Source organism: Falco naumanni, chromosome 12, assembly GCF_017639655.2.
Source record: "Falco naumanni isolate bFalNau1 chromosome 12, bFalNau1.pat, whole genome shotgun sequence".
Lineage (NCBI taxonomy): Eukaryota > Metazoa > Chordata > Aves > Falconiformes > Falconidae > Falco > Falco naumanni.
The window spans coordinates 24,796,009-24,814,407 of NC_054065.1; the positions used below are offsets into that span (position 1 = coordinate 24,796,009).

The window sequence follows — 18,399 nt, forward strand, 5'->3', positions numbered from 1 at the left end:
AGAGCACACCAATTGATCAATACCTGGCCAGAACATCTCTCAGCAAGAGAAAGACACACAAAGATCATAAGCAAAGGACAGGTGTTAATTCATAGCTTTTAGGTCAACTTGCTTCACTTGGAAGCTAAACAAATTAAAACAAAGCACACAGCAAAACACTGGGACAATCCCAAAGGGGTTCTGCTGCATATGACAAAACCTGATGGTAATGCCTGCCAACAATGCTATCTAACCTCGAGTGCTTTCAAATCAGCCACTGCCACACAGTAGGTGAGACCCTGCCAAACTCGGGAGATCCTTGACCAGGTGTAATTGGCACCAAGAGAATTAACAAGGATTCCAGTTCTGGATTACCACTGTTGCAAGAGAAAACTTAAAAGTGCCTGCGGTTTGCCAGCCTTCTCCAAATTCTTCTTGAGAGACAAGTTCTGAAGGGTATAGGTGCTGATGCTCAAACAGCAACAAGCGATATCAGGCCACACACCACCTAGGTGATACTAAACAACACTGGACACATGGCTCGAAAGGACTGATAAATACAAAGCACACAGCCACGCGAACTCAGCATGATGTACAAACCTAGACAAGAACCACCACCTTCCTCAGAACACTCGGAGTCAGATGATGTGCGTTAAGGAAAACGCACAAAGCTTTAAAGAGTCTGCTCTGAGAGAAACTGTGCCAGGCATTTTGCCAAAGGACAGATCATTAATGGTTTCAACAATCTCCCTTCGGAGAGGGGGCTGCCAAGACAAATCCTCTTAGTTATACTAGAAAGGTTAAGTGAGGTCAAAAAGACCCACCTCTCCCCAGCTGTGGGCACTTCACCAGTTTGATAATTTTGATAAAGAAATAAATGAATGCTTTAGGTGTTTACAATTAATTAGCCTTACGCCAGCAGAGTTTCTAATAACTGGTATTATACTTGGGTCTGTGTCCGCTTTGATTAGCTCTCTTAACAGCCGACCAGCTCTGTCACCCTACTGGAATAATCTATTTTGCGCAAGTCAAGGCCATTTGCAACCTCTGGGCTATGTATGTGCTGACAGCACGGCTGGCCACTTCCAGCTCCTCCAGCAAGACAGCAAAAAAACCTGAAGGGGACACCAGATGTACCTGAATCTCCAGGCAGTTTTCTATCTCCCTTTAGGTTAAGGTAGACAAGAGAGCCTGTGTATTTTCTTCTGAAGGCATAACAAACAGGTGCACTTGGTAACTCACTTCGAAAGCCACAGGCAGCACGGTGGACAATACCTCAAGGATATTACTTACCTTCCAAAGCAGAGTGTCTAAACATTAATCTGTTCCCTAAACACTTCCATGCACAGGAGGCAAGAATTAACGTCCTTTCAAGAATAATACTTTTACAGTTGATCTTCATGGCAACAAAGGAATAACTGAAAATTGAACAGTACTGTAACGTTTAGTATCCTATCAAAATAGCCATGAGTACTCAGCGCTATTCACTCAAACACATTCTTCACAGTGCAATGTTCCCATTTCATTTCTTTTGAGATTAAGTTTCTTTGCCTTACTAATTTAATGGAAGAACCGTAGAAGAAAAACATCCAAAAAATACAGAACTTTTGGACATAAAAACCCCAGCATTAACTGAAAGGTCACCATTTTATCTCAAAGAGTAACAAAGAGTACATCACTAGTCTGCAATAATCTTGGACAGTTTTTCTAGCATTTTAGTGAAACCTCTCTTTGAACTTTACGTATCTTCTACTCTCGCCACCACTACATGGTAACCTGGCAGACTACAGATACAACGGATGCAATCTAACACAATACAGTAGTTTCAGATCTATTAACCTATCATTAAAAGATCGCTGAATGGTTAACAATCTATCTAAGGTCTCACAACCTCTCAGCACGTCACCACAACTAAAAGCAGGCAGTCATACTGAAGCTTTCTGTGTTCATGAGATTCTGAGTCTGCTGCATACTAAGACTGCTCAACAACTCTGACCATAACACTTGCAGTAGTAATTCCCCTGAAATAAGCAAATAATGTACAAACTTCCCTCCACAGAAAAAAAACCCAAAATAATCCCCCTGACCAAAACCTTGAAAAAACACCCAAGCAGCCAAGCAGACTTTTTTAGAGAACACCTTTCCCACCCCATAACATCTGAAAGAAAGAAAACTATAATGGAACATCTGGAGTGCCACTGGAGTTTGCTGCTAATGGGTTATATTGACTCTGCTTATGTTTTGCCACTTTGTGTTGCTGTACTGTACATGTCTCAACTTTTTTCTTTTTTTGTAGAAATTGTGCTCACTATAGGACAGTCTTCTGATGTTGAAGAAAACACATCTGCACTGAAAAGATAAGAGAATTCTTTTCCATACAACATATGCGCGTTCTGAAACAAATAAAAAAAATCTTGGCAAATAGTAACGTCTAAGAAAGGATAGTACAATGAAGTACTGAGAAAATTATGTTTTGAAGTTAGATTTTACATAAAGTGAAAATGATCAAGTTTTTCTGATAAGGCAGTTGTTCCTTTTCGGCGTTTATTTACAACCTTGTGTCAGTTTACTCCATTAAACATTCCTTATATAAACTACACTTACTGACGCTTTGCTAGCTTCTTCCCTCTCATACACTGCTTCCAAACATGAAGAACGTGGCAAAAAAGCAGAGTTACTCTTTCTACAGATCATGCATCCTCAGGCTGTTGGTTGCAAATGCTCCTTTCAAAGGTAACGTCTTTCTAGATCTTGCCAATTATTAGTACTAGTTAGGTGACCTCCACCGCCCCATGGCAGTGACACATACATATTCAAAGCAATTAGAACAGACAAAGTATTTACAACAATTTGCTAAAGGACAAAATGAACATACACTATAACTGTTAGGTTCTTCCTCTAATTCTGTGGGTAGCTTACCTTCCTCACGCAGGCTATTGTCCTATAGAGTACATACCTCAGGGTTAAGAGTCCTAAGAACATTCTAGACAGATCTGTGTAATTGCTGGAAACTCAGCTTTGTTGCAAGCGTTTTTGACTATTTTTGTAACACATGCTATTATAACTGGAAATAAGAGTCATACTGGGTAGTACTGATTTTGACATTTTGAAGAGGCAATCTTTACCCAACTTAGAAGAATTTTCTAAATACACACATTGTGATATATGCACCCCTTAATAAGTACTCTGATTACCAGACTGCTATTTGTACACAATTAGAGTAAGGCTTAACGAATAAATAATAGACTTCCATATAAAAATAAGAAATTAACTTCGGAGAGAGAGGGAGACGTGAACATATTGACACTATTTTTAGATGAGCAGGTAAGACCCGTAATTAAAGCCTGATCTTTGCCTAAGAAAACATCTGTTTTCTTCACTGTGTAATTAGTAAAATTAATGAATTCCAATCCATCCACACAAATGATTTTTTTAACTCCGAAATCAATCACTTTAAAACCCAAGATGCCTTCAGCTACACAAATTGGCTAATAAGTGATACTGTAGATCAAGTTCAAATTATGAATGTAATTTTCTTCATAGTTATGTTCAAAACATTTTCTAGCCCTCTCCCTCTATTCTGCCAACGTTGACATTTATGCTATTAAGAAAACAGATCTGTGGCTAAGAAATCTGATATGGCTACATAATAGATTAATACGTAATTCTTGTCAGAAAACTGACTAACAGATCACACTGTTGAACTGGATCAGAACAGGAAATAAGCTTATTCAGAGATTTTGTAAAAAATTAAGACTATCCCTCTCTGACATATTTTATTATATACAGAGCAGGAAACTGCTGAACAGTGAACACAATTTCACCACGCAGATTAGGAGATCAATCATTAGAGGAAGTGATGAAAAATTTCTTTTAAAATATTTCCTTCTTAAGAAAGTGTTACTCCTAAGAATGTGAAGGGGCAGATGAACACATTTGAAGGGGTTAGCCCTGGATAATCACAGCCACGACAAAGAACGGGAAACACAGTATGCTTTAGCATGCTCCAGTACTATTACTGTCTCCCTGCCACAAAGGGACAACAAAAAGAGGTCTCTTATCATACCCTGCATGGTCACAGCTGGATTCTAATCCAAAAGGGCAATTCCGATCATCCATACTAAAAATCTTTGGCCAAAACTTATGTATCTGTTCATTTGCTGTAATTGTTTCGATCTTCCTCTTTGAATCAGGGAGACGTGCAGGAGAAAACCAGCTAACAAGCTCATAAGTACTTGTTTTATGAATCTGGCCCTCAGTCAAGAAGTTGCAGTGAAAAGTCTTTTAATCACCTTCTGATCAGAATTTACTGGATTGTATCTAAGTTCAAGGGTATTAAAATGTGCAAAGGAGACTATGAAAAAATGGCTAGGTTATAGATTTTAACTTCTTAACTAGAAAATTGACTCAAAATAGATTTTCTAATTTACAATGAATCAAAAGAAAAAACATTAGACCATAGCAAAAGTGGCACAAATGTATCAAAAAGCAAATGAATAAACATTTGAAAAGATTTATTATTAGAAATTGTAATAAATTTTGGAAAGATGAATCGATTTTAGTTAAAAGGTATAACTGACAATTTATTGGGCGGGAAGATGCATTATTTTCCAATTGTTATCCACCTACAGTAAAACTGATTTGTGTCCTATTGTATTTTATGGAAAAGGAGAGAGCAACTTTCAGTGATTTAGATTAAATGTATTAATCATAACCAAGCACTGTGAACTATATATCTACTATTAAAGAAGATTTTTGACATTTAATTCTGTAGCAATATTTTGGCTCTGTACCACTCTTCCTAAATCCAATTCCTGCTACAGTTGGCAGATTTCTCCCTTTTAATTTTATGGGGCTTAAAGTAGCATTTAACCACCCATGCGGTAAATAATGCAGGATTAGAAATATTTAGTGTTTTGTTTCCCTTTGAAGAGTACTAATCCATCAACCCCCAAATATTTTTAAAACATTTTCCACATTCTAGTAATATTTAATGTAAGATTCAGTAAAGCATCCTATGCAAATTAAGTTGTTTTACTGAAACAAAAAAAATCACATTAAACCCTAAAGAAAATATGCATATACATCACTGACATAGGGGTATTCATTGTATAAAGATATCAGTTTCTGTACAAAGAAAACTTTAATAAATCCTTCAGAGTTTTTAAATATTATATATGATGTGACTATTACATACTTTATTCTCAATAATCTGACAAAAGATAAATTTCCTGAACAAGGGAAAACAGTATGTTTATATGTTTTACAATATTTATGTCCAACTTAACACTGAAATGCTAATTTTTATTTATGCAAAAACCTCCCTCATTTTCATGCAGTCATTTCCCATCTTTCCCTTAAGTGCTATATTGTACTGCACGGGAAAGCTGCCTTATGGTAACTTCTAACAGACAATGTTCTTAAAGTTATTCCAGGTACTGCAAATTGTCTTAAATTGCCTTAGACCTACGCCAATGATTAGATTCCAGATTTTGAAAACACATCAACAAAAGAGAGAAAGCAGCATGGCAACTAATTCTCAATTGCCATATGCATGCTTTCTTCTTGAAAGCAGAACAGCATGACATAAAACAGGAAAAAGATTTCTTTTCCTCTACTTTGACTATATTCTACAGAGAAAAAAACTCGCAAGCTACTGTAAACCTAGTATCTGTTCAGGTCTTTGTAACATTAAGTCTTTTAGAACTAAGCATTCCAACAGGAAGGGGCCAGGGAGAAGGGGAAAAGGGGTATATTTTATCTAATGCTTTTTAAAGTGAATTTCACAGGCATTTAAAAAAACCCCAAACATCTATAGCAGGACAGCTGCAACAGAGTTTGCCCATCGGCCCGCAGTAAGAAAACGACTGCCTAAATAAACAGTTTTCAGTTCTCTGAACTGAGGGTAAGCTTCTTCCTTGACCTTTAAAACCATAATCTGCAGGAGTGTGAAGTCAAGGTTGAGAAACAAAAGAGTAAGAAAGTTATTCTCATTCTTGTGAATGCAGGTTTTACAACCACCTGTCAAACAAGGGGCTGAAGTGAATAGCGAGACAAGGAAAAACAAACCACAGCAAAAAGATCATCAGAAGCAACAGTTTACTGAATCAAATTGCAAGGGGCTGTGTGGAACAGATTTTGAACAGTTATCAGAACTGTTGGACTGCAAAAGTTCACTCGATCAGTTACAACAGTTTACAGTTCACATGGCAAAGAGACAAAAAAAGGAGCTGCTGTGTCCTAACTGAAGGGACAGTAATTAAAAGGCAAGGGCCAACAGCCTGTTGAACAACTCTAGTTGGAAGGGCTGATGCTAAACTTTTTCTTGTTGTCCTCTTTTTCTGATATATGATATGTCATTCAGGAATTGGACAAATGATTTAGGTGCACACAAACCAGAAAGATCACAATGTTTTGGAAAGATCATACCAACATTACATGTAAGGTTTTCCACCGCATCAAGAGATCACCAAACAGGGCTGCTTCAAGTTTTCCTGTGACTCACATCACAACTCACAGCATTATTAATTTATTGATTGCCTTCAAGAAATGACCTTTCCATTCTAGAATTGCTTGTTACCGTTAAAGTTAGCATTTCAGTCTCTGATACTGGATGAACATGTTTAAGAAAGTATTCACTTGTGCAACTCATTCAATTTTAAGATGTCAGAAACACATTAAACAAAGCCTACAGCTCTGGAAAGAAAGGTCTTACCTGCATTCAGTTACATGTTCGCTTGCTGTAAACACCACACTATAACGATCAGAACTGGCAGACCCCTGAGAAGTTTTGAGTACTTTCTTCCCTCCTCAAAACGACACTCTCAGTATGCACACTCGATTTTCTTATTTCAAGAATCAAAATGGTAGCAAACGTGCCATTTCCCAGCTAAGTCACTGGTAAGTTAGGCTACAACAACCGTGGTTTGCTCCACTTCTTTATGGTTCTTTTTAACAGGTTACAGAACATTGTCTTTACATCTGACTAACTAAAGTCACAGTAATCAAACAGAATGGCAGAGAAGTACCACTTCATTCCTGTATTATATCTCACGTTACAAAAGCAGCAGAACAATTTTCTTGTGCGATTCCATTTCAACCCAATGCATCATGTGTGTTTGCTACTTTATTTTCTGTGCTGTATTTTGAAGTTATTTTATATACACATCTCCATGACAAATTGCTGGAGAGGGCACTAAAGATCCAGTTGAATTCACTATTTTTACAGTTGCTTCTTACTCGGGGTACAAGCCATATGAACTCAGGATGTATACAGAACCCCACCACCACCTTTTTAAGTTGTGGTTTATATTTTTGCTTTTGTTATAAATCAAACAAGATTAAAACATTTTAATTTCCCATCTGTGCCTCATAGTAATGATTTGAAAGATAAGCTGCTAAATGATATTGATCACTTCTCAGACAAGAATATTTTAAATATGTATTCTATAAAGCTAGAACAGAGCTAGCAAACAAACGAGTGCATCTGAGTATAAAATGTGTATCTCTGAACAAATCTAGGTGGTTAGTATTAATAGAATTAATCTAGATGTCTAAGAGATAGGCTTAGTACTTCCATCAGGTATCTAAAGGGCCACTGTTTTCCCTACAGATGGCCACCGTATGAAATGTGACTGAAAAACCAGACGGATTATTTTCAAGTTCCATCTATTGGTAGCTCTCATTCTTCCACACCACCTATTCTAGGCAAAAGGACAAAGTTTCCTATGGAGTGGAAAACCTACTCCTGTGAATAAGTTACTATGGTTTGAACTAGCAAGAAACTTCTAACAGTTTAGGAGCTGCATCTGATCTTGTACTTGCCTTCCGTTATAAAAATGCTAAACAGTGTGCTAGCTGAAATCACTGTCATGATTTACTTGATGCTTATGATGCTACCACAACACGAGATGCTGCTCATCAGCTAAGCCATGGTATCTGTGCATGTGTTCCTTGCCTATTACACATACGATTTTCTGCCTATTCTCAGCATTAAATGATCAACTCCCCCATCAAGCTCAATAGAAGGAAATACAACTCCTAACTTGTCTCTGGATACAAGATGCTGTTATACCATTAATCCTCCAAAACACTGCCACTGAGGCATCAAGAAGTTTGTAGAAGAGACACGACTGAGTGAAATTTTTGCAGAAGAGATACTAAACCCAATTACATTTTAAGATAAAATATTCTCATTAGAAACTGCACTAAAATATAAAAGAACAAAAGAACTAGTATGGACGTAGAAAGTCAAAACAAGCAAATTCCAAATGTCTGCAGAAGAAGCATTTCACACAGTCAGACACCAGAAAGGGGGATTTCTTTGTGATAAGTGCAGAAAACACAAGGAATAATTATGCTGCCTCATATTTTCAAGTCAGAGGTTTTAAAAATCATTATTATCTGCGAGGAGTGCTGCAAAACTGTATTAAATGTGTTTTCAAGACAGTCACTAAGTGAAGAATAAAAGGGGTAGTATTATGCTATTTGCCCTGGTTTAAAAGCAAACTTAAGTGAAATTGTAGATGACTACCATTTGAGTGGTTGGGTTAAGGTGAATTACAAGGAATACTGCTCAGACTAACAGTTCATAGCACTTGTCACCATGAATAAACCACAAATTCATTTAAGAAATAAGCAGTGCATTTGGCATTTCTAAAACTAACGCTGGAGGGCAACTATTTTGCTGAAGTGGAATGCTGGTTTTGACACTATATTTGAAATAAGAGTCCAAGAAAAGAGACTGCATCATCACATTCACTTTAGCTAGACACAAGTCAATCTTTGACATTTTAAAGGTGTGCTTTGATCCTCACAGCAGGTGAAACATACCAAGAAAAAAACACTGTGAGCTCTGTTCCACAGAGTATCTTGTAGGTATAACTAGTGAAACAGCTATCTTTGTTTTGTCAATAAGCGACAGTTGTGACCTCTACCAGCTATTAATTCCTTGCTGCATTTCAACTATTACCTTTTTTCTTGATAGGCATACATTTCATAAGAGTGAAACTAGGACACACCCAATTCGAGACTACATACTAATGTACAAGGTAGGTGATATAGAAGAAACAAATAAACCAAACACATGCTTACCTTCACCAGTTAGTGCCTTTAAAGCTATCAAAAATTAGCTGAGCATCTCTCTAGCTATTTTAGTTAAAGCAGGGAAGTTTTACACTTAGGTGACAGAACCAGTAACAAAACTGACCGACCTTAGATTTTCTGAAATCTAAACACTGGGTATTTGAGTCACTTGTAATTCCTTTTTGGCTAGTGAACTGCAGTTCCAAATGAGACAGAAAAGCTGTGTAGTATTTGTGCCTGTTTACTGGTTTGTTGACACAAAGATGATCACAGATTTTCATTAGACAACTACAAGTGACACAAAAATCACTGTTGGTTAAAACAAACATAGGTTGTAAGGCAGACTTTACTAAACCATTCAGATCTCATAAACGATAGGTAGAGTTCAGAATACTTTGTACCAATGACAACTACACTGACAAAACTGATTAATTCTAGTGTTCGGCCTTGAACAATCACAATATTTAAGTGTGCCTTAAGTATGGGTACCACCACTGGTACTACCAGTAATGGGAGCCACTTTGAGAAATACTGACCTACTCTAAAAAAGGGTACAGGTATAATTATAATGCTTTTGATTAGTAAGTATGCTAAGCTATTAACAGAAGTCACTAAGAAGCTTCTAATCTTCCATCAGGTGCTTACCACAAGAGGTGGAACAAATTATATTAAGCCTGCATCATTGAAAGCTTTAGCAAAAATGCACTTCAAAATTAATTTGTAGGAAAAAAAAAAAAGAAAAAAAAACCCAAACAACTTCTTACTATGCAAAATACATAGCAGGTATAAGAACAGTAAGTAGTTCTCCCCAGAAATATTAGATACATGAAGTTAAGAACATCACAGATAACATCATCCCCAATATTTATGCTCCATTTTTGAAACCTACACTGTTTATAATGGGTTTTGGAATTGACAGAAGCTTTTCTTTTTTCCCCTTTTCTCATAAATTAAACTTATTTCACCATGTCTAAGTTCTGAAGTCCAGAAGAGTGCCATTTGATTCATTCCTTGGGAAAATTGTAGCATTTTTGCCAATAGTGACTGAACACTGGAAGAATTGCAGGTGGGGCCTAAACTGCCATCCCAGCAGCGCATCCTCTGCTAACAAACTGAATTTTCCTGCCTGAAAACTGTATCTGCAGGAAGCACATGACTGCAGGAAACCACCCACTCCTCCAGAAAGTTTTTCCCTCTATGTTGTAAAACTAAAGTACTGAGTTAACTAAAGTGATAAAAGAGCATAACTTACTCACTACATTTTGCATAAGCAGATACAAAGTTAAGACAATTACAAACAAGAAAAAATTTTGAAAAAATAAGAGGAAAAACACAGCAAGAAATGCTTTAAATAGGTGAAAATATTTTTGGTGACAGAAAATCTTAATAAACCCCCCACTACAAAAACCAAAAGCCCCTAACTTCCTACCCACTAAAAGGAAAATTCATTTGCAGCTTTAGCAGCATAAGCTTTCCAAATGTCGTCTTCAGACCCAGAGGCCTAATATTCCTGATCCTGAACAAGTGGAAAGTCTGGAATCCAACAAGACTTTCGTTTTGTTAACAGGCATCATATAATACCACTCATATTTCCACAGAGTCTAACATAGACACTATCACTCCAAATGATAGAAGTCATTAAGTGAATAAAAATAATTAACCCCCCACACATACATTATTTCACGCACCTCACTGAAACTGACTGGTGTTTTATCCGACTGTATGCCACACATCCAATGTAAAAGAATCCTCTGCAACACCAAATCAACTTTACCTTGAGAAACAGTGTTTTTCCCAAAGTTGCGAAGCATCCACTGATACTGTAAAAACAACACCCAGCTTACTCCAAGGGAACATGCCTTAGATCTGTAACAAGGTTTCTTACCTAGTACTTGTTTCATTCAATTTCCAAAATATTTTGACAAGCAAAATCCTGAAAACACCTAGCTGTTTCTTCAGTTACAAAGCACTTAGAAAGCAGAAACATTTGGTTTGATTTTACATTTTGAAAGCAGTTAACAAAAAGCTCAATACATCTTTTCTGCTCACATCAATAGAGGAGTAGTTATCTGACAACAACTTTTTTGCAAAAAGCTCTTTTATCTTTGAACTTCTGAAAAACTGTCACATGATTTGACAGAAATACCCAAACACCTTCAGATCAGATAACGTCTCAGAAATGTAACTTTCATTTTTTATGTACTTTTTGAATAATTACAACTAGGTATAGTCAAGCTCAATAGTGTAACTGTGCAAAAGGAAAAAAAAGAAAAATCTATCCTGGGACTGCAAGACTTAAAATAGCCTGTCTTTAATATCATGAAATCAAATGCCATGGTGATGGAAAAATTGGCAGAGCTGAAAGAAAGCATCCTTTTCACTGGTCGTGTTTTTTACACTTTAGCCCAGTGAAATCACTTCCAGCTTCCAGCCCAGCCAGGGAATCAAAGCAGGAAAAGACGACACACAAGAGTCCTCAAACAAAACCCTACAGTGTCTCTCCCTGTCTCAGGGAAGGAACTCCATAACCACACAAGGAACAGCTAACAGCAGCACTGATTTTTAAAACCTTCACTTATTCATATGGAGGAGTTGTGAACAAAAGTGAAATTTTTCAGTCATCGAGTACTAAGCTGGGCAAAATATTTTGAAGGAAATGAAGTAGTCATGTTCTTCAGCTGCTGTAATTATTAACTCTTTATTTTCTTTAATTAGAGTTTTTGTGAGCTCCCCAGGAATCCATCTGAGATAAGTATGGCGGCCTTATATATTGAAGGTAAACAGTTCACCTAGTATTCTGCATTATAGAAACGCATCTTCACATTTCCAATGCATCTAAAATGTCAGATTTCTGATTTTATTCTGCTACATACCAAAGTTTCATATATAAATGTTGGAAAGGTCAGAGATATAGTCATAGATAAATAATGTGCAAGTTATAAACACATACAGAAAAAAGACTGGACGGAAAAAGCATTCCTCCTAAGAAATCAGCATTTCATTCACAGAACACTACTAAATTGTTTAAATTTTGTGTTACAAAAGAATGTGGGGGTTGGGAATAATTGATCGGGTCATATATAACTGCAAAGCTCAACCAAGCACAGCTAAGATTTCAGGCAATATACCTTGTTAGAGTACTTTAAATACTGGTATGGTATGAAAGTACGTGTATCTGATTATAATTACAAAGTTGCTGCTAGCAACTTCACACAGGCAGGATCAAAAGCACAGTGTATTAGAAAAGTCAGAAGTTTTTCTATTTCTTTTCAAATAAAGTTCTTTTACAAATGATGCTGCCACTAAAAGCAATGAAGACTTGAAAAACCAGCATTATCATTGTATGCCAAATACCACAAAAAACATGCCTATCACAAGCTGTACAATCCAAAGCATATAACCCAGTTGTGATTAATATATTTTTTCTTCCATTTTCTTGCTGAGTTTTTTCAGCTGTTATCTGCTGTATGACACCACATTCAAACTGCACATTGCTTTAGGTGAGGATTTTCATAGTATTTGTATGCTAGGTTTTTACTTGTCTTGCTCGTCCAGTGTTATATGATCATTAAAAAAGTATTTTGACTCTAAGGCAGTACACTTGATGACAGAAAGACCCATGAGTTTGTTCAAATTAAGCAACTCATCAATGAAATGCAGGCAGAGCATCTGGACAGAATCTGAGTGCCAGCTGTGGCTACTTCAAGTTAAAGTTCACTAACTGGCCCATAAAATGCAGCATTCTTCCTCTGATTCTCAGCTCCCGCTGCTTCTGGAAACCGTGGTGTGAAAATAACATAAGCTGGCAGTTTCCTCAGTATATAGCAAGTAATAATCACACTCTTAGCCTGATGTTTCTCTTACAAGTAAACACCCAAACACTTGGGCTTGAAATCCATTTTGACAGAGGATGATGATGTAGCAAGGTATTATAGCTATTAATTCTGCTTTCCCTAAACCACTAATCTCTTCAAGGCTTTGCTAGCTGCTATAATTGTGAACCTTCAACTAAACTTTCCAAAAAAGTTAAAACACACATTGACTGTATGCAAAGGGCTAACCATATACTCACATCTCCTAGATACAGGATATAGTGCGTGCCTTTTAGGTAGTGTATCTCAGTAGGAAACTCCATTTTTTACTTTTTCTCCCTTTAAAGTCTGTGTAAAAGCAGTGATACAGACATCAGACTCCTTGCTGTTAAAAAAAGAATTAATTCACAACACAACTGTTCAATGAGTTCAGTCAGCAGTGTTCTCTCCTCAGGATATTAATCTTTCTAAAAGCATTCTTGCTCCTCTTCACTGTTACCATCTAATAGCAGTAATTACTTCTTGTTCTGTGTTATCAGATGTCACAGGTATTAAATGACTTTTTTTTTTTTCCTGTCATTGGATTGAAGTATCTAAAAAAGATTTTCTTTAAGAAGCAATCACTGACAAAAGGAAGCACATGAGCTCTGGCTTATATAGCTATGTTTGCAAAGACTGATGCAGCAGATGTGCCCACAAACATAAATAGTCATTAAGGTGGTCAGAAAACTGCATCTGAAGAGCCAACTGCACATCCATTCTATATATGCATTCCTGCCTAAACATAGTGGCTTAGAAGGTACACTCACACATCAACCTTGTTTCACAACACTAAGATATATTTAATAACTGGAGGTAACTGAATTATCAGTTTTTAGTAGATCAGTTTACGTTTTTGTTACAAAGGGAACTATGATCCCATCTTTATATATGAGATATCATGACTGGAAGACAAAATGGGCTCCTAAGGACAATCCAGAAAGTGTAGCAGAAAATAAACATTAGGATTTTTTATTGTATATACGCATTCACAGTATATCTTCATCAATTGAAATTTAATCACCTTTTTACAATTTAGAAGAAAAGGCAGTTTTTAGGGTAGTTAAGCCATGTATCATCAATACCATGAAGCTAACCTATCAGTTATAATAGCTCCTATAAAATACCAGAGTGAAATTGCAATAAGCCTAGAAAATGGGCTACAAATCCCAGATATGCTCAAGCAAGCACTGAACCAAAAATAAAAATAGGTAGATAGGAAACCAAGAACTAGATAGCATTCATCTAATTCACAACCACTAGCAGCAGAGATCACAGGCCAAGGTTTTAAGGAATCTTATTCAGCTCCAAATGGAAATTATTGGACAGGGGCTTTAATTATAAAAACCTTTCCCTTTCAGAACGAGTTAAATTCTAACAATCTCATTCTATTCTCTGGTTATATAATAGCTCTTACATTTCTCAGAAGCACCTTATTTTGTTTAGGCAAATTAAAATTTGAAAACATACAATGTTCTCAAATAATAAAGAACATTGAGTTTGCAGTATTTATCATGCTGGAATATGTTTTTTACACACTGAGAAAGAGTCTCCCACATTCTCCTTCTCTTCCAAACACTGTTCTGATAAAGTTTTGACTGTGCTACAATGAATACATTTTAACATCGTAATTTAAAAAGTCAAAATTCTCTTCTCATGCCCTCCTCCAATGAAGAAATTCTTAAAAATTCATTAGAACCTTGTCTTAGAAAAAAAGCTATGGGAAATCTTTCATTTTTGGTCGCAGCCTTAAAACGGACCCAGTCTGAAGGAATGCATGATGTCTATGACAAGTGCATTGCTAACTTGTTTTAAATTTTTTTAATATACCCTTTCCCCAATCACATAGAAATTAAGCAAACAAAAGAGCATAAGGTCGGATTTTTCAAAGCAGACTTTGGGGAGGGAAAAAAAAAAAAAAAAGAAAAGTCAGAACTGTACCACAATCCACCCTAGAATGCTTTCAGTTTTAGAAAAACTTAAAACAGTATCAGACTGCTTCTACCATTCAAGTACACGCAAGTATTCCATTACAATAAAATTGCAGTGGGAAGAGCCCAACTACCAAAAAAAGCAGACGCAGAATATCAGGCAGCAGTGGCAATGTAGTCTTAGCATTTCATTAGCTATCTACAACATTAGGAAACACGCATGAGAGGAATATGCTTTTTTTACAAAAAAACCCCCATAAAACTCTGAGAATAGTGTATGTAAGCTTACAATAATAAAGGCACCTACCAATGCATTCTGATTTCCTGAAGCCTTTTTTATGTTTCTTGCTGGCATTCCATGAAGATGACTAAATCTACTCTGGAAACCTACAAAAAAGAAGTACAAATTGATTTAAGAATATGTCCTATACCATGTAACCAATAAAATCAAACATTACATACCAATCTATTAATCTGACTTTAGTTAAACAAAACCATCTTAATATTGTCAAACATTGTACTGGTAGAAACAAAGTGCACAGAATGGGCAAAATAGGGAAAGGCTAAGTTGTCATGAAAATGAACATTTCTGTACTGTCACATACTGCCATCCCGGTTCTATGCACAGTTACCTGCACAAGCAGAGCATACTGAACTACAGTAGGAGTGATTTTTGTATCACTCACAACTTTGTTAGTACTAGAAAATGTTAAATCTGGTGAATATGCAGAGATCTAGTCCTCAGAAACAATTCCAAGCACCTGGAAAATAAGCCTCACAAAAGAATTCAGTACTTTCAGCGTGCAGAGTAGTTTAAAAGTGATTTGACCACTGCTCACACAACAGATCTGTATTTGAATGTGAAAGGTGATCCTTGTGGCAGAGGGAAGGTACAACAAAATTCTTTGACTGACAACTTCAGTCCTTAGACAAGCGTGGGTTCCTAGCTGTAAATGCAATCTAACATTGGTACAACTTACCACTGGATACACTGGGATCCACAGGTGACTAAAGTATTTTAAAGAAGAATAAAAAAAATAGTTTCTGAGTTACAATCTCAATCCTAGTGCTAATGGAACCCCTCCCTCTTCACTACAAACAATAAGGCCTGGCCATAAAGCAAAGCAGATGGTCACACTAGCCTTTCCAGCCTTTGAATTAATGAACTTCCACAGAATTTCTGAACATTACCACAGTGGACAAATCATACTTAAGAATCCTCTATGCAGACACTGAGACAACAAATAAAAAGGGTAGGCTAATCAAAATGAGCCAAGTTTTACACTGACTTTAATAACTGACTTTTTGATTTATTTCTCTCTAATGATATCTTAAAAATCACAGTTCAAGGAAACAACCTGCTAACTCCAAGATCTTGTTAACATTCTACATACTCTGTATAATCCAGAGATCTCTTTCTACTGCACCCAAGTGATTCTACAGTTTGCATTTGCTTGATTACTACTTACCTCTCCTCCCTGAACGGGACATAAGAGGGAAAGTACCAGTTAAGATACTTTCAAAGACTGGATCAGGCAATTCTCTCTCCAGTTCTGTGGAGTCTTCTTGTTCCCACCATGGAATGACCCCCGTAATTCCACATGCTCCACCAGATTCATTTTCATGAAACCAGTCACTCTGCTCATCATCACCTGTGTGAGGCCAGTATCCCCCACAAGCCCCCCCAAAAAAACAGGGAGGAGCAGAAGAGAGAAAAATCAGATGTTACCATCAATAAACACTCTGACAGAACAATTATTTCTTTTTCTTTATAGCTGCGTAACAATTACTCATATATAGCAGTTCTATTTGGAAAACGTTTCTCAGTAGCATGACAAGCACCGCTATCAATGAAACCACATAAAATGTAATGTTTTAAAACCAATTTACAATACTGAAAAACAATAATAAACTAGTTAAACCTTTGGCAATAACCGCAGGGAAATCCATTTAAGTTACTGCACTTTACATATTAACAAAAAACAAGCCTTAATCTCCTGCAGGGAATTAAAAGGTATAAAACTGTGAAACTAGTTCTTTGCAGCTGATAATGGTATATAATTAGCTTAATTTCATGATTTGTATGGCTAGTAAAAGGGGAAAACAATCATGAACAGATGTGACTAAATGAAGTTAATCTGATTAAGTTCATTTAGAAATAAGTTTTGAAAAAGTTGATTTTAAATGAAAACTGACAGTATCGTGTGATTGAGAATTATACTGCATTATACCACAAAGCTGGTCATTTTTACTGACAATATTTATAGATGTAGTATTTAAATACTTGGATTTAAAGTCAAAAGTAAGACTAGACTGAAAATCTGATCTTAAACACACTGGCAACTAAAAATAGTTACTTTTGTTTTGAAACACAGTCTTTTATACAAATATGGTAGTTTACAGAGATCAGAAAATATCTTCATAAGACATCGAAAATTTCCTTTCCTACACCCCAAAATTAGATTTCAAAGTATGTGTTGTATATTTTAATTCTACTTCAACTTATCCAAACTATGCCTCACTATTTCTGCAAATAAATTATTTGTTTGGCATTTTTTAATCAGGCAGAACTAACCAAGACAATGCAAGATTTTATTAGACACAATTTTCAAGAACAAGAAGCATTTGTGTAAAATTTCATTGCCGCTCAACCTCACAATGGGAAAACACAAATAATGAAAATGCAAGCCAGAATTTGAGGGAAAATAACTCCAAATAAATCATTGCAATGAAAAGAATACTTCAAGACCAAGCACAGGTGAAAATGGCTGTAAACATTCATCAGGACAAGTACTTCAAGAAAATATAGAATAATTAAGGCCCCTCACTGGTCACTTGCAGGTGAAATGTGATCCTTATATCTTTAATGATCACTGCTAAAACCAAAATTAACAGAGGCTAGGAAACAGGGAACTTTAGATGGAGGAAAGGGAAAACAAAGGTGGAAAGGGATACACAGGTCCAAATAAGATTTAGTTTTCTTTGCATTCCTGAAGCATTTCAGATTACTCTCCACATTTAATCTAATCCTCATTTATAGGTTTGCCATTCCACAAAGGTGTTCACCATTAATTCTTTCCTCATTTCATTACAGGCAGGTATAGTTCTTTGGAAGATGTTTAAGAGTGCTGAACAGAGACACTGGTGGTGGTGGAGGAAGAACCACACCTTTTCATTAGACTGACCTGTGGTTCAGAATTAAGTTTGAACTCCTTTGTTTTGATTTTCCAAACTTTTATGTAGACAAACTTTGTCTGAATATTTTCTTATGAGACCTCTAGACACCTTGACTAATAAGAAATACTATCAAGAACTCAAAAGAAGTCCTGTTAGAGATAATTCAGCTATGAAAGCAAGAACAGAACTCTGAGATTGGGTTTCACAATCGGCTTGAGGACAGAAGCCTGTAAGTAGTACATAATGCAGTCTTGGAAGAAAGCGCTAGAATTTAAGACTGGGTTGGTGGACTGCAGCATAAGGCAAACAGTGGCTATGGAAGGAAACTTGTATCTTCATTTATATGCACAAAAAGAGTTATCTGTGAAAAAATACAA

At 36.3% G+C, this 18,399-nt stretch overlaps 1 protein-coding gene across 2 annotated transcripts in view; it reads right to left on the reverse strand.

The window, feature by feature from the left end:
* The window catches only part of GPATCH2 (G-patch domain containing 2), a 126,237-nt gene that overhangs the window by 86,883 nt on the left and 20,955 nt on the right, over positions 1–18,399 (reverse strand). The window contains exons 4-6 of one of the 2 annotated variants that reach the window (XM_040611893.1): positions 16,315–16,497; positions 15,153–15,232; positions 13,134–13,223 (exon numbers count right to left, since the gene is read on the reverse strand). In XM_040611893.1, the coding sequence (XP_040467827.1) occupies positions 13,182–13,223; positions 15,153–15,232; positions 16,315–16,497 (305 nt within the window). In that variant the 3' untranslated portion in view covers positions 13,134–13,181. Of the gene's footprint in view, positions 1–13,133; positions 13,224–15,152; positions 15,233–16,314; positions 16,498–18,399 lie in introns of those variants that run through there. The other variant, XM_040611892.1, reaches the window with a different exon arrangement.